The sequence below is a fragment of the Protopterus annectens genome, chromosome 2.part1 (assembly GCF_019279795.1).
Source record: "Protopterus annectens isolate FY-2018-M chromosome 2.part1, PAN1.0, whole genome shotgun sequence".
NCBI classification, from domain to species: domain Eukaryota; kingdom Metazoa; phylum Chordata; order Ceratodontiformes; family Protopteridae; genus Protopterus; species Protopterus annectens.
The window spans coordinates 1,797,106,680-1,797,122,588 of record NC_056729.1 but is presented as its reverse complement, the minus strand read 5'-3'; the positions used below and the strand labels follow the sequence as shown (position 1 = coordinate 1,797,122,588).

The following is a 15,909-nucleotide window of genomic DNA, read 5'->3' as shown; positions in this document are numbered from 1 at the left end:
TTTGGCATTTATTTCTCAGAAGTCAAGGTCAATGTCAGTGGTCTCTGGCTGACTAAACTTGCATATGATTGCAAATTAGGAGCTGTCACTGAATCCCACACCGACACAAATGTTCTGCAGGAAGTGCTGACCCAGACAAACAACAGAGCCATGGACTAAAACTAAATGCCAAGAAATGCATAACAGTATCCTTTGGGAAGTCATCCATCCCTGGTAACTGTCATATTGACAACACACCCCTCAGAGTTGACCCAGTAGTAAGGAACTTGGGGACACACATAAAGAGTAATCTAGCCTTTGATCATCATGTGTCTACAGTGGTGAAGAAATCATTCTATGTTGCACAACTTATAAACAAAGGCATGGCATCTAAGTCCAAGGAAGTCATTGATCCTCTGTATTCAGCATTCATCAGGCCTATCACTGAGTACAGTGCTCCCTTTGGTATGTACCTAACCAGGCATATCCAACAACTGGAATGTCCAAAGAGGTTCCTGACATGTAACCTAAAACAGTAGCAAGTAACAAAATAGAAAACCCCTAAGGGGTACTTATCTGAAGTTGGATGAAGAAATCATTTCGACTGGCAACACGACGACTGGAGCTGGCAATCACACAGACAGCAGAAAAGTTCTGAAGAGGTGTGTGTTGATGTCTGCTTTATACCCGATGTGCATTTACGACTGAGATCCGAAAGAAGCACAGGACGTCAATGCACATCCTAGCGGTAGCATTTAACTTTTATATAATGGCCGGATGTACGAGAGTTCACCAGAGCAAACTCCATGATGTCATGAATATAGCACCATATGAATAGAAGGACATCAAATATGTATGTTTGACTCTTACATTTTCCTAGTTAAACAAAGAAGTACGCCTTAATATTGATGTTCCCTGTCCCAAAAGTTCACGTGTTAAAAGCATTAAACAGATCAGATAAGGTATGAAGTAGATAACACAAAAGACTAAGTGCCTGAAATGACCTGTCTCTGAGATACAACGGAAACTGGACTATCAAAGCTATGGAAGAGGTAAGCCATCAGTTTTTTCTCCCACCTGTTATCTGATGGAAGGGATGGTATACTTACAAACCTAAAGACACCCAAACCAGGTTTTAACCAGTAGGATTGCTACCTCTTCTGTTACAGCAGTGGGATGCTGGTTTGGGTCCACTTGAGGTGTCCACATTTAAAAAGTACAGTTGTGTACACTTACTGTAAATGTAGATGTCCGAGTGTATTCACTGTTGCAGTCATCACATTTGGGTTATCTGCTTGCAGTAGCCCTCATTCGGCCTGATTATCAAAGTCTTGGGTCCTGCGTCGGTTGCTGTCTCATCTTCCATGACGTCAGGTAGTCAGGGGTATAAAGCATGCAGCTGATGCCATTATATCAGTTTTTCTTGCCCCAGATGTCAGGTGCCCCCCAATGGGAAGCAATTATATATATATATATATATATATATATATATATATATATATATATATATATATGTACACAAGGTTATACCTCCAACAAAAAAGCAAATACACCAAAAAGCTTTTAAGCATAGTAAAGGAGAATAGAGGTACAGCCAAAAGAAGTCAGGGGGCTGGAGGGAAGGTAACCAGGACTGCAACAGTGAACACACTCGAACACCTACATTTATGGTAAGTGTACACAACTGTACTATGTTCTTCATGTTTCACTGTTGCAGTCATCACATTTGTGTAGATTCCCAAAGCTAAGGATGGGAGGAGGAATTTAGATAGCATTAGGACCAACTATAAGGCCCTGCAAGACTGCAGTGGCAAAGCCAGCTCTGGATTTAGAGAAAACTGGCAAATGGTAATGCTTGGTGAAAGTATTTACAGAGCTCCAGGTAGCAGCTTCTAGGATGTCTCTGGTATGGACACCTCTGAGAAAGGCTGTAGAGGTAGATGCAGCCCTGGTTGAATGGGGTATAATCCCCTGTGGGATAGGTTTTCCATGGTGCTTATAGCAGAAATGAATGCAACGGCCTATCCATTTAGAAATGGTTTGCTTTGAAATAGCCTTCCCCTCTGCCCCTGCAGCAAATGCCACCAGCAGTTGTTCAGATTTCCTATGAGGTTTAGTCCTGTCCAAGTAAAATCTAAGTTGTCTGTGCATGTCTAAGGAGTGTAGTATCCGTTCCCCTTTGTTCTGTGGATTAGAAAAGAAGGTTGGCAAATGAATGGATTGATTAAGAGCCACACTGGATACCATCTTGGGCATGAAGGAGGGATTGGTCCTGAGGGACACCCTGTCCGCATGAAAGATAATGAAAGGCTCCACTGCCATAAGGGCCTATAATTCAGATACCCTTCTTGCTGAATTGATTGCTAAAAGGAAAGCTGTTTTCCAAGAAAGGAATTTTAACTCTGCAGTTGCAGCTGGCTCAAAAGGTGGAAGAGTGAGTTTGTCCAATACAAAGTTACGGTCCCAGGCTGGAGTTGGGGCTCACCTGGGTGGTCTTAAGATTTTGGCCCCTCTGTGGAACTGCTTGAGCAGTGGGTGAGAAAAGAGGGGTGGTTCTGTGTTGTAATGAGCCGAAATGGCTGAGGCGTGAATTTTGACAGAGGAAAAGGAAAGGCCCTTGTGAAGCATCTCAGTTAAGTATTGAAGAATCTGAGGTAAATTGGGTGCTGCTGTGGCCATCCCTTGAGTTTAGTTCCAGGCACAGAATCTTTTCCACTTTTCAGCATAAGGTTTTCTAGTAGTAGGTCTCCTTGCCTCCAAAATAACATCCAACACTTGTTTACTGAGGGATGGTAATGGAGAGATTAGGTAATTAGCCAGGCTGCCAGGTTCAGGGTTTGAAGCTGGGGGTGCAGAATCTGGCTCTCCTGCTGTGACAGCAGGGTATTGGTCTGAGGCAGGTGCCAAGGGGATAGCTGTGACACACTGTGCAAGAGGGGGTACCAGTGCTGGCGTGGCCAGTCTGGTGCAATCAGTATCATCCTTGGTTTGTCCTGTTTGATCTTTAGTAGTACTTTGGAGAGGACAGGCAGAGGAGGAAAGGCATAAACCGATAAATATTTCCAGCTGAAGGACAGAGCATCCACTTTCCAAGCTTATTTGTGGGGGCGTCCTCATACAGAATTTGTCCAATTGGTAGTTCTGGGGGGAGGCAAACAGGTCTATATCTGGACTCCCTCATTTGTTGATCAACATGTTGAAAGTCTTTGGTTCCAGTTTCCACTCGTGTGGGTCCATGAGATTTCTGCTTAGTTCGTCTGCCAGTGTATTTAGTTTTCCTGGCAGGAATTGAGCCTGTAGATGTACTTGGTAGTTCAAGGCTGTGTTCCACAGAGCCATGGCTAGTCTGCAGAGGGGGTAAGAATGGGTACCCACCTGCTTGTTTATGTACCACATAACAGTTGTGTTGTCCACCTTAACCATTAATTGTCCTGGAAGAATGTGGTCCTTGAAGGCTGTCAGAGCATTCTGTACAGCTAACATTTCTTTTTGATTGATATGCAAGTGCATTTGACTTGGGTTCCATTTGCCCTGAATGAACTTCCCTGCCAGGTGAGCCCCCCATGCATAGTCTGATGCGTCTGTTGTTAGGGTTTGGGCAGCAGGGGGTAGAATGAATGGCAGTCCCTTGTTTTGGTGGCAGACCTCTGCCCACCAAAGGAATTCTAACCATAGGCAAGGCATGATAGGAATCATTGCTTCTAGATCCATAGTCTTTTTAGATACCACTGTAGTTTCCTTATATGCAGTCTTGCATATGGAATTAGTAGAATGTACGAGGCCATGAACCCCAAGGCTTGCAGTATCTGCCTTGCAGACAGCAGGGTTTTTGTGGCCACTAGTTTGAAGTAAGTCATCAAACGAATTTGTTTCTCTGGCGTAAGGAAAGCCATCTGGGAAGTTGTGTTCAAGCTTGCTCCCAGGAATATAATTTGTTGACAGGGTACCAGATGTGATTTCTTTTCATTTATGGTGTACCCCAGACAAGTTAACACCTTTTATACAAATGCCAGATGATTCAAAAATATGTTCTGGCTTTCTGTCTGAATTAGACAATCATCCAGGTATGGGTATATTTGAATATTTCTTTGCCTAAAAAATGTAATGACTGGAGCTAGGCACTTTGTGAATACCCTGGGCACAGTAGATAAGTCAGAGGGCAGTGCAAAGAACTGATAGTGCATGTAGCCTGCTTAGAAGCTTAGGTATCTTCTGCAAGATTCCATGATTGGGATGTGCAGGTAGGCTTCCTTTAAATCCAGTGTTGCCAACCAGGCATCTTTGCTTAGCATAGGAAGTAACTGGTGAAGAGTTAGCATCTTGAATTTTGGAATCACCAAAAAGGTGTTTAAGGTAGAAAGGTCCGGGATAGGACGCCATGAGTTGTCTTTTCTGGGTACCAGGAAAATTTTTGACTAGAAACCTTGTTCCTTTTCCTCTTCTGGTACAGTTTGAATAGCCTTTATGCTTAAGAGAGAGAGTACTTGCTATTGAGCCTCTGCCCACTGATTTGGGGGTAGATCTGGCCAACCGTTTGTGGTTGGTAACGTGTGGATGTGAAATCTGTATCCTTGGGAAACTATATTTAACACCCATTTGTCCTGGGTAACGAGTTCCCAGTTTTTTGCCTGCAGAGCAATCTTTCCCCCTAAAGGAGCAGTCAGTTGAGAGGTGCTTGGAAGTTTTAAAATGAAGTCATTGAGACAGTTTACCATGGGGGGGAGCCTTACTACTCCCTGATTTGGAAGTGGGAGCCCCCTACTGCTTAGTCCTGTGCGTACCCTGGGACTGAAGCCTGGGTGTTCTGCTGCTTCTGGATTTGGACTGAGAAGGCCTAGAAGAGGCAGGAAAGGGCCAATTCTTAGGGCCAATGCCTACTAAATCTTGGAGGTTGTACTTGTAGGAAATCTTTAACAGTTTGCATAGATTTAGCTTTTTCCTCCATCTTTTTAAGAACTTCTTCTGCTTTGTCACCAAACAGGCATTCCTGATTTAAGGGAGCATTCAGCAATTTAGTTTTAACATGATCTGGCAAAAATTGCTCCTTAAGCCAAGCATGCCTTCTAAGTACAGACCCGGTTACAGCAGCCCTGCAAGACGCCTCTAGTGAATCAAAACCACATTGCAAGGTATGTTTTCCAAGCTGTTCAGCAGAATGCATTAAATCCTGTAAATCCTTATTTTCAGCACAATCAGGAATCAACATCATTTTCTGTTTAAGCAATCCAATAATATGCTGCTGATATGAAACTGGCAATTTAAGGCCCTGATGGCCAAGGTTGCAGAGGTGTATACCTTCTTACCCCATCTTTCCAGGGCCCTGGAATCTCTATCAGAAGGGGTAGGATTTTTGGCAGTAGTAGCCTTAATGCCCTTGTGTCCCTGTGAAATTGTCTCAGGGTCCGCAGTAGGATTTTCTGGGAGCAGGAGGTAAAAAGTCAGGGGCCAGTCTAAAGTCTGAAAAGGCATCAACAATGTCCAGCACAGGAGGGATAGCTAAAGGCCTGTGTTGGGGCAGGAGTAAGAAATCTCTAAGCCTCTTTTTAGAATCAGAGTAATCCTGGGTTTCCCAGTGAAATTGTTCGCTAAGAGTATGCAAGGTTTCACCAAAAGAAAAATCCTCTGGGGGTGAAGCAGAGGGAATAGAGCCCTCTGCATCAGAATCCTCATCGGTAGATAAGGGTAAATCCTGGTCATCAGAGGAGACAGAAATTTCAGAATCCTGGTCAGAAGTATCATAAGCAAATTCATTTAGGTCTCTTAGAGGGTGAAGATTGGCTTCCCCTGATTAAAGTAATAAGGTCTTCAGCCATTCTGATAATTTGTTTTTTAGGCATAGAGGCCTGACTATGCGGTCTGGGAGTCGGTTTCCTAGGCATGATTCGAGTTTTAGGCCTAGAAGAAGAAGATGGCATCAGTTTAATATGCAAGTCTGTAGGCCTGAACAGACTCTCAGAAGCTGGTGCCTGCACAGCGGCTCCGGACCCATCTAAGGTAGAGACATCCGCAGGTTCCACAGTTGAAGAATCTCGCGGCATACTGGACTCCGAATGGGTCTCAGTAGAGGCCTGCAAATCTGAAGTAGCAGGTATCAAGGGCTGCGAAAGCACCTCACTGAATACCGGCGAACTGGAGACTAGCTTAGGAGAAGCGTCATCGGCAGCTTTGGACCTAGGTGGCCTGTCTCTGTCTTTATCTTTGTGTTTTTTCGGAATGTCGGTATTCGAGTGGCTTACTGAAGACATATCTGGATAATTGAACCGAGTACCAAAATATTTAGAAGCGAAAATGTACCGACGATGAATAGTTCATGATTTTAATAAGGCACAAAACCGACAACGAGGTACGTTGTGGTCAGGGCTTAGGCGAGGAATACAGTACAAATTAAAATCTTTATGAGGTATTTGCTTTCCACAAGAAATACAATTATTGACTTTTATTGACATCGGTTTAGAGCAAGAAAAAGTTTCCCCAACGGGGTATATAGCTTTAGTTGAAGACTTTGGTTCTGAAACTCGAAAATGAAAATTTCAGGAGTCGGCCGACCGGCACTTGCAAACTGCTTCTGGTTCGGGCACCACACGGCAAGAAAGATTGATGTAATGGTGTTGGCTGCATGCTTTATATCCCTGACTACCTGACGTCACGGAAGATGAGACAGCAAGTGACGCAGGACCCAAGACATTGATAATCAGCCCGACTGAGGGCTACTGCATGCAGGTAACCCAAATGTGATGACTGCAGCAGTGAAACACGAAGAACGTCCTCTAAATACGGTCAGAGGTAATTTCAGTGCTTTTGACAATTACTATTAGTGATATAGTTTGTAAAGTAGATCATGTTCCTAAAATTATAAGAGAAGTAAAACCATAGTCTTACTGGTTTGGAAATGGAAGTGCCTGATGAAGGTATAGAGTGGGTGCAATCCATGAAGTAGCTACATACATCTCTGTCCCTAACACCATCAGTACCACAACCATAGATCTACTCTACAACTTAAGAGGATTACAGTAGGGAAAGTGGCCGAAATAAGTTTGCATATTCACTCACCCTGCCTCCCTAAGGTGAATCAAGGTTCCAGAGTCCAGACAGCTCTACCTAGCCACAACTTAAGAAAGCAAGGTTGGCTGCTGATTAGAGATGGGTCTAACAGAATTCTTAATCTTAAGTCATACTGCCTAGCTAAAACTAACGTGACACTCAAGGGTCCAGAAAAGCCCAAGCCCGCCCTATGACTGTAACAGTAAGGTACCTTTAGAAATTCTATGAGCAGCAATTACAATGCTCAGAACAGTGGAACTCTAAGTGTAGATATGTGGGAATATATACTAAATATATACTAAATCTGAGGCTACTGTATCTTGAAATATTCAATCTACTCTGATATAAAGAAATTATAGACTTAAACATAAGTAGCAGGGATTTGATGGAAAAGTACCTCATGTTGGGGGGTGGGTGCAGGGAAGAAATGACCCTTGTAAAACACTTTTAAAAAGTAACCATGACTTTTAGAATCTACTGATTTTCTGTTTTTTGTTTGAATTGCAATTTATGTTTCAAGACATTGATACCCGCAGCATTAGGCCTCTCACTTCTAATGGGGAGCTGTGGAGTCATGGTTAGGCCAAGCAAGTAGATTCATATTACAACTAGCCTTGGTCTTCACTCACTCCACATGTGTGAGCCAAGTTCTGCTCTCAGGCTCAGTATAAACCCTAATCCCAGTCCTAAACAAATTAAGCCTTGCCCTTCACTCACTCTACGAGTTGTGCTCTCAGGCTTAATGTAAACCCTAATCCCAATGCTTTCTACATAGCCAATACAGTTGCAGCTATGGTCATGGCTACACTTGGTATTCGGGATACAATTAATGAAGGATATTGTTATGGAATGTATTTGCATTACAGACCAGGTTGCATCACTATTCGAAAGACAAAGCCCATAGAGAGGGTGGAAATGGTTACATTTACAAACAGCATTTTACACATTATGAACAGCTGGACACCTTGAGAGGGAGGATTGTTTTCAAACTTTTGTTGGTGAAAGTAGGAGAAGTTTCAGGTTAATTACGTAACAGAAGAATACAAACTGTAATATTCCACCCTTCCTTGGCAGAGCAACTAACTATTGTATGTTAGTGGTTCAGCCAGAACTTTTTAGGGTATTAATCAAACTGTCTTCCAAGTCAAAATTCAAGGAGATCATACAAGCTTTAATTTTACAATCCTGTTACATCTGGTATGGGACTTCATTTAACACATAAAAAGGAATGCCTACTCATTTCTTTTTACTAAAAGCTATTTATTTATTTGGCAACATTACCTAGACAGAAAAGGGCAGACTAATCTGTACAATGGCTGCATACATATCGGAAAATATAAAAAAGAAGAAATGTAAAGTTGTCAGGGGCTTTAATTTGCCAGTTATTAAATTAAAATCTTTGCATAAACTCAGTTTTAACATCCAGATCATTCCTAAGAATAATGATTTTGGGCAGAGCACAAGGGTTTCTCCACAGCCACTGCTTATAACTCCTGGTCACTGGGAGCACTCCCCCCTCTAGTACTAACTCTGTCAAATATCTGGGCCATTATTCTTGGCACACCCTTCTCCCCCTCATTCCACACTCATACAGATGCCCTTCTTAACAAAATACTCCCCTAGTTCAAATCTACTTATAGATTAGCAAGCTGTTTTACTCCAGATTCTCGAAGGTCTGCAGACTCAGCACTGGCCTAAATATTGTCTTATATAAAGGCTTCCTGCAGGCCTTGCCCTTCTACTAGGGAAGGGGGAAGGTGGAGAGGGTGGGCGGGTTTGCTGATGGGGGTGACTTGGATCACCTGTCTCGCTGTATTGTTATGCTAAGTACGTACCTTTCATATCTAAGATGATTCAGTCCATCCTCCTCATCCTCCAGCACAAAGTCCAAAGAATAGTCTCATAGTAGTTCAGCAAAGGACAGGGGAATGTAATGCAGAACTGAAGGTACATGGGATGAAACTAAGTACAGATAACACAGTGGTGATGGCAGCAAATTGGGGAAATCATGAGAAGCTGAGAATTGGGATAGAAGGGAACACAGTGAAACAGGTTAGCAGCTTCAAGTATCTGGCTGGGTGGTTGAAGAGAAAGGAAATGTGAATGAATATATCAAAGCTAGAATCAGCGGGGCTGCAGCCAACTGACATAGGTGTAGTGTATGACAGAAGAATCCCAAAGAAGCTGAAAAGTAAGGTGTACAAAACAGTGGTGCAACCAGTACTAATGTATAGTACAGAAACCTGGGCAGTAAAGGCAGAGCAGATGAGGAAGCTAGAGGTGATGGAAATGAAGTGCCTGAGATGGATGGTAGGATGCACACTGTGGGACAGACGAAGAAATCAGGACATAAGAGCAAAAGGCAAAGTAGCTCCAATTGCAGAAAAGATAAAAAAAAAACAGATTACAGTGGTTTAGACACGTGAAGAAGAAAAGAAGACAATCTGGTGAAGATGATTTGGGACAGACAGGAAGAAGTTAAGAAGAAAAGAGGACATCCAGCAAAGAGATGGATGAACTGTGTGAGAGAAGATCTGTGGCAATCAGGTATGACTGTTCAAGAAGACAGGAGTGTAGCACTGAACTGAGAGAGATGGCGAAAGTTACCATGATACCCCAACCCCATTTACAAAATGGGAAAAAGGGTTGATGATGATGATGATGACAGTTAAGATAGGTTCCCACACAAAAACTTGACCTCCCCATAACCATTCCCTGGACACCATTTCAAACTTACAATGTCTTTCAAAAGAAGAACCCCAAGTTGTATCTGCACAAATGTCATCTTTTAAAGCGTTTGAAAAGAAGGTGTTACAGATAAGTAAGGTGGCAGTAGAACTGAGCATTTGAAGGTACAGGAAACAGTTTGTTACAGTCTTTAAAACAAAATTTGATCTCATGAGCAAGTGACCTTGGGGAGTCGGTTTAGACACTTTATGTCTCAGCTTGTTTTGAGCAAATGACCTTCAGATGAAATGTTAAAATGAGACCCATCTGCTTTAATTTTGGAGGTAGCTCATGTGGAAGTAGAAGATCCCACAACAATTTACTGAAAAAATAATTACAGGGAAAATTCCCCAGTAGCCCGGACAACTTTCCCCCAGACATTATGAATACCACCTCAGGTCTCCCCTGAAAACAGGACACTGGTCTAACGGGACTAACTCAGTCAACAAACAGTATATAAATAAAAAATAAAATATACAGACAAAATTTCTGCTGCCTTTGGACATCTATGCAATGAAAGAGATATCTGTCTTTACTGGAATAACTTGGAGAAAAGACTGGAAGACTGACTGATAGATTTACATGAGTCCTGATGGTCCCCTTCATAATGGATAGACAAGTACAAAACATTACCCTTTCCTTAATAAAGATAAGGTAAATAGAAAAAAAGCAGAGAACATGAAAATCAGATACTCACTTGGCTGAAGTAACTGCCCCCAAAAACAACATCTTCCAGGATAAGTACCAAGGAGCTGACAATGAAGCTGGTTCAAGGGGAAGTAATGTTATTTTCTGCAGCATAAAATTTAGGCTGCATGCAGGCAATAGACTTCATAATGAAGGTCTAATAAGGAAGATACCCCTAAAAAAACCTTGCTACTACACTGCACTTTTTTACACTTAGTTTGAAACTGTTTTTGGTGTAACAGGTATGTACATATTCCAGCCTTTGCTAGAGCTGTTAGTGGATGAGTGAAATACAGTGTCAAGTTTTTAGTCATCAACAAACTTGGTCAACTATACTTCTGGAATATTGGTTTGGATGTCTATAAAAAAGTGCCAAACAGGAGACGGTCCAGTACTGATTGCTGTGGTACCCTGGTTGTTACAATTTTATGTTCAGAGACAATATCAGGTTCATAGGTAGGTACTAGGCTATCAGCCCAATGGCCTACGTAAGCCTAGCCAACAAGGTTCCCTGGCTTACGCCACTCAAGAAAGTTATTTTCCTGTGCCACTGTCGAGCAGAGACACAGAAGTGATCTCCGGGGTGTATTTCCTATAGGTTCATAGGTAGATACTAGGCTATCGGCCCAAGGGCCTACGTAAGCCTAGTCAACAAGGTTCCCTGGAATTTTCGCAATTAGAGATCTGTTGGATATTCAGGAATTTTCACAATTAGACATCTATTGGATATTCAGGAATTTTCACAATTAGACTTCTGTTGGATATTCATTTTGCAATCCAGTGGGCAACTTAGGGGTTCACCCAATGGGGTACTTATATGCTTACACTAAACACCAGGTCAAATCAATGGGTTGATGATGCCCTGACTGGCACTTAGCATGTTCACAAACTGAGACAATAAAGAACTAAGACAGTGCAGTGCATTGTTGCCTCACAACAGGAGGTTCTTTGGTTCGATTCTCAGCTGGAGTGCCTTCTGTGCAGAGTCTGCATGTCCTCCCTGCATTTGTGTGGGTTTCCTCCGGATGCTCCTGTTTCCTCCCACATTCAAAGACATGCATCTGGAGCATTTCTCCCTGGAACTCTGCTAAAAATTGGTTACTTTCCAAGTTGGACTTTCCCAGTTAACAAATGTTAAATAAATAAATAGCTAAATAATGATGGCACAGGCAGATATCTCTCTTACACCATAGACATGCTGATGTTTAGGTAGGAGGACAAGTGCCCAACCTGGGGGGGTGCTAAGTTCTGGAAGCTAGGTACAATACCTGGCCTTCTGTAGAAGAAGTTCCAGTTGTGAACACTATTGCAAAAGTGAAGCATCCAATGAACATTGGAAAAATCAGCTGCTTATCTATTCAAAGTAAAATGGAAGTCCTCATCAACATATACACCATGTAAATACACAGCAAACTAATCTCTATGTTTATCAGAACTATGAGGCTAGACCTGACAGCAAATTGAAAAAAAGGGAGAGAAGACTGAAATTTATAATTTCATGTTCATACATTTTATATGCTATATTAATGTCAATTCCATGTTGGGTCTGTTCATTGTGTATGTATTATAGAAATTATACCCGTCTTAACGGCCTAGCCTGTAACACTTTGTCATCTATACTTACACATTGTAAACTGTCACTATGACAACATTTATTTTATATTATTATTGCTTTTTATTTATTATTTGTTAAATGCTATTATGGTGTTTCATACAGGCTTTCATTCATGATCTGGTGGCCAAAGATGCCAGTATGGGCTTTCATTCATGATCTGGTGGCCAAAGATGCCAGTATGGGCTTTCATTCATGATCTGATGGCCAAAGAGATGCTCAAAAGGCCTGAGTACCACAAGGGCATAAAATAACTAAGTAATGTGGATACTCAACATCTCACACTATGGAAGCCACCAGATGAAGGTGCACAGAAAAAAAATGCCCAAACAGGGAATATCAGAAGAAGAAGAAATCCCAAAACATATTTACTCTATAATGCCCCTGAAATCAGGTCAGCTCTTTCTTGTTATTTTACTTAGTTAATAAACACAAGATGTAACAAACACTACATGCAGAACTCATCAGAGTAGGAGATGGATGGGGTGCTACATTGTACACCAAGTGTACTGCAAATCTCATGCATTTTAGTTCAAGTGAATTAAAAAAAAGTTATTTAAGTTACTCAGTTAAGTGGCTAACATGCAGCTACAGTAACAGAGGAGGTACAGCACAGTCTGGCAGCAGTCTAACTGTTTAACACAAAGGACAAACAGTTCATGAAAATATTTTTATTACATGCAAACATGGACTCAACTATTTTTGCTAATTACCCGTAAAACTGCATTGTTATCCACTGGTAAAGGACTTTGTGAGATGACTTTATGGGCGGCATCCTTTCTGCGCCATGTGACCGCTGGGCGTGGCTCTCCTGAACCCATACACTCAAGGCTAATGGAATCACCAACCTTCACCTTGACAGGGCCCTTAGGAAGCACGGACACAGTGGGAAGACCTTGAAGAAAAACAAAACGGTTAGACACAGTGATGAATACAAGCAATTAATGTTCCTCATAGGATGAAACACTAAAACTAGAAGATTTACTGAGTTTGAAATTCACTAGGATAAGAATAAAGGTAGAAAATGTGCAGATATTCAGTATGTGCAACACATTCATGAAACACTGCATGAGAACATTTCAGACAGTGTACATTTTTCTAATCTGTGACAAAAGCCTGCCCAGTGAAGAAGCATATTTTCATCTCCAATAACAATACCATGTGTTTGGGGAGAGAAATTAGATTGCAGAAAGGCCAGCAGGAGGTGGGAACAACAGATGTACTATTCAGTAGCATGGAGTATCAAACTGTGGGTTTCCTGACTCAGAAATATACATATGAAGTCCAAACACCCGTGTGTAAGGGACTGTGTGTGTGTGTGTGTGTGTGTGTGTGTGTGTGTGTGTGTGTGTGTGTGTGTGTGTGTGTGTGTGTGTGTGTGTGTATGGTGGATGCAGAAACAAGTGTGTACTACAAAAGGCAGGTATATGCTTGTTGCCACAGTATTTCCTAGAAAATACAGGAAATGTAAATGGCTTCTTCTTACTGGGTTGTTTCCACAGCTGTTAAAAAACCCTCAGTGTTGCCTAGAGTTTCATACATCTGTTTATACTTTACTACCCTTTCTTATAAGATTCTTACTTAAAGGTTACTAAAGCTGATCGATGCTATCCTCGTAACACACCCTGGACTCTGTTAGATGCTGTTTCAGTCTGCAGTGGTAATGATGACACACATGGAAGCATCAGCCCGGGAACAGAAATAGGGGCATGGGCTGTTAGGGCTACGAGCCAAGGCAGCTATATGGCTGGATCATAAAGGTTACTAAAAACAAATACAAGTTATTAGTCCTTTTGAGGTAAAAACTTGTTTTCAAAGCTGAATGATGCACAATTAATGCCAGTGTGATAATAACACAATATTTAAATACACATCACAGGGGCACATAATAATTGTCAGATTCTTTCCAGTCATGTCAATGCTACAAAGCATTAACTTGTTATTTTACTTTTAACTGCCTCCTAAATTATATGCAGTAAGCTTTTTCTGATTAAATTTGCTTTGTTCCCACTGTTTGCAACATCAGTAAAAATGCTGTTCCTTATCACATTCGCTCAGAGACCTCAAATGCCCTAACAGGCTCTAGCATTAGTGCACAGTGATGTCAAGGAAAGGACACGTGTATGATCCCATCCACCCACACACATTCTTGTTATGAAAATTTAACAAGCATGAAGACTTTTGTCTATCCATCTTATAATGTCCATCCGAAACCCCAGCAAGGGGCATCTAGGTGGGAAGGAAAAAAACTAACACATAACTGCTGGAATCCAGATGAAAAAATCTTCCCCACCCCAATTTTCTGCTTTGACAGCCCAATGAACTCTCACACTGGTTCGGTGGAAGGTCTGGGAACCCTTTTGGGGTTGGAAGGGTATGGAAGTAAAATTTGTATCCCTGAGACACAATATTCAGAACCCAGTGGTCCTTGGTAATGGTGGCCCAGGTGATTGAGTGAAAGGAGAATTTTCCTCCAAGGGGTAAGTGAAGATGGGCAGAGGGTGGGGGTAGAGGAGGTGAGTTATCATGAGTTCTTACCATAAGGGGGTGGCTTAGAAATCCCTGGTTTTAAAGTGGAGGTAGTCCACTGCTTAGATCTCTGCATTCCCTGTGGCTGCTCTCTGGGGGGGGGGGGTCTGTTTCCAAGGGGCCTAGGCTGGGCTGGTTTACTGGGAGCAGGAAAGGATCAGTGTTTGGAGAGACAATGCCTGCTGAACCTAGGTGGCTGGACCTGCAAGAAATCCTTAACTGTTTGCATAGATTTTGCTTTTTCATCCATCTTTTTTAAGCCCCCTTCTGCCTTAGTGCCAAACAAGTAATCTTTGTGCAAGGAGGCATCCAACAATTTAGATTTGACATAGTCTGGCAGGGGCTGTTCCTTAAGCTGTGCATGCCTTCCAATGACAGATCCAGTGACTACTGCCCTGCAAGAAGCTTCTAGAGTGTCAATACCACAGTGTAAGGTGTGTTTAATTACTTGACTTGCAAAATGCATTAACTTGTAAATCTTTAGATTCTGCCCAAGCAGAAAAGGAAGCCATTTTGTGTTTAAGGAGTTCCAAGGTATGTTGCTGAAATTTCAGCATATGGAACTGACAGTTTAGTGCCCTGATAGCAAGAGTAGCTGTGGTGTATACTTTTTTACCCCATCTGTCCAATGCTCGGGAATCCCTGTCTGAAAGGGTAGAATTCTTAGTAGAGGTAGCTTTAATCCCTTTTGGTCCTTGAGAAATGACCTCAGGGTCAGCTGTAGGATTTTTACAAAGATATTTGTGTGAGTCAGGGACTCTATAGTACCTGTCAGGTTTTCTGGTAGCAGGTGGAAGGGCGACAAGGAGTCAAGCTAGATTTGAGGAAAACATCATCCACAACATCCACGACTGGGGGGATGGCCAAGGGTCTGTGTTGTGGAAGATATAGGAATTCCCTGAGTCTCTTTTTAGAATGAGGGTAGTCCTGACTCTCCCATTGGTAATGCTCCTTTAAAGTATGCAGGCTTTCCCTTAAGGAAAAAATCATCTGGGGGAGAGGCTGAAGGAATGGAATCCTCTACATCAGAATCCTCTTAAGTGGAGAGGGGTTGCCATGTCTTCATATTCAGATGCATCAGATTCATCTGACTCTTGTTCAGACAAAACTACAGGGGACAGATCCCTTTTCCTTTTGGAGGGGGTGGCTTGGCTTTCCCTGAGCAGCATGATAAGGCCTTCTGCCATTTTAAGCATTTGAGACTGAGGCAAGGTAGCAGGCACCTGAGAGTGGGTCGCCGGTTTCTTGGGTGTGGTTCGTACCCTGGGCCTGAGAAACTCGGTAGTTTTAGAAAGAATGGTAGTCATGAAAGAAGACACCAGTTTGCGTCGAGA

The 15,909-nt window shown here is 42.3% G+C and overlaps 1 protein-coding gene across 11 annotated transcripts in view; it reads right to left on the bottom strand.

Annotated features, from left to right (window-relative positions):
* The window catches only part of HSPG2 (heparan sulfate proteoglycan 2), a 2,126,006-nt gene that overhangs the window by 419,618 nt on the left and 1,690,479 nt on the right, over window positions 1–15,909 (bottom strand). For all 11 annotated transcript variants that reach the window (XM_044063227.1, XM_044063230.1, XM_044063231.1 and 8 more), the window contains one exon: window positions 12,760–12,941. In XM_044063227.1, coding sequence (XP_043919162.1) covers window positions 12,760–12,941 — 182 coding nt within the window. The remainder of the gene's footprint in view (window positions 1–12,759; window positions 12,942–15,909) is intronic.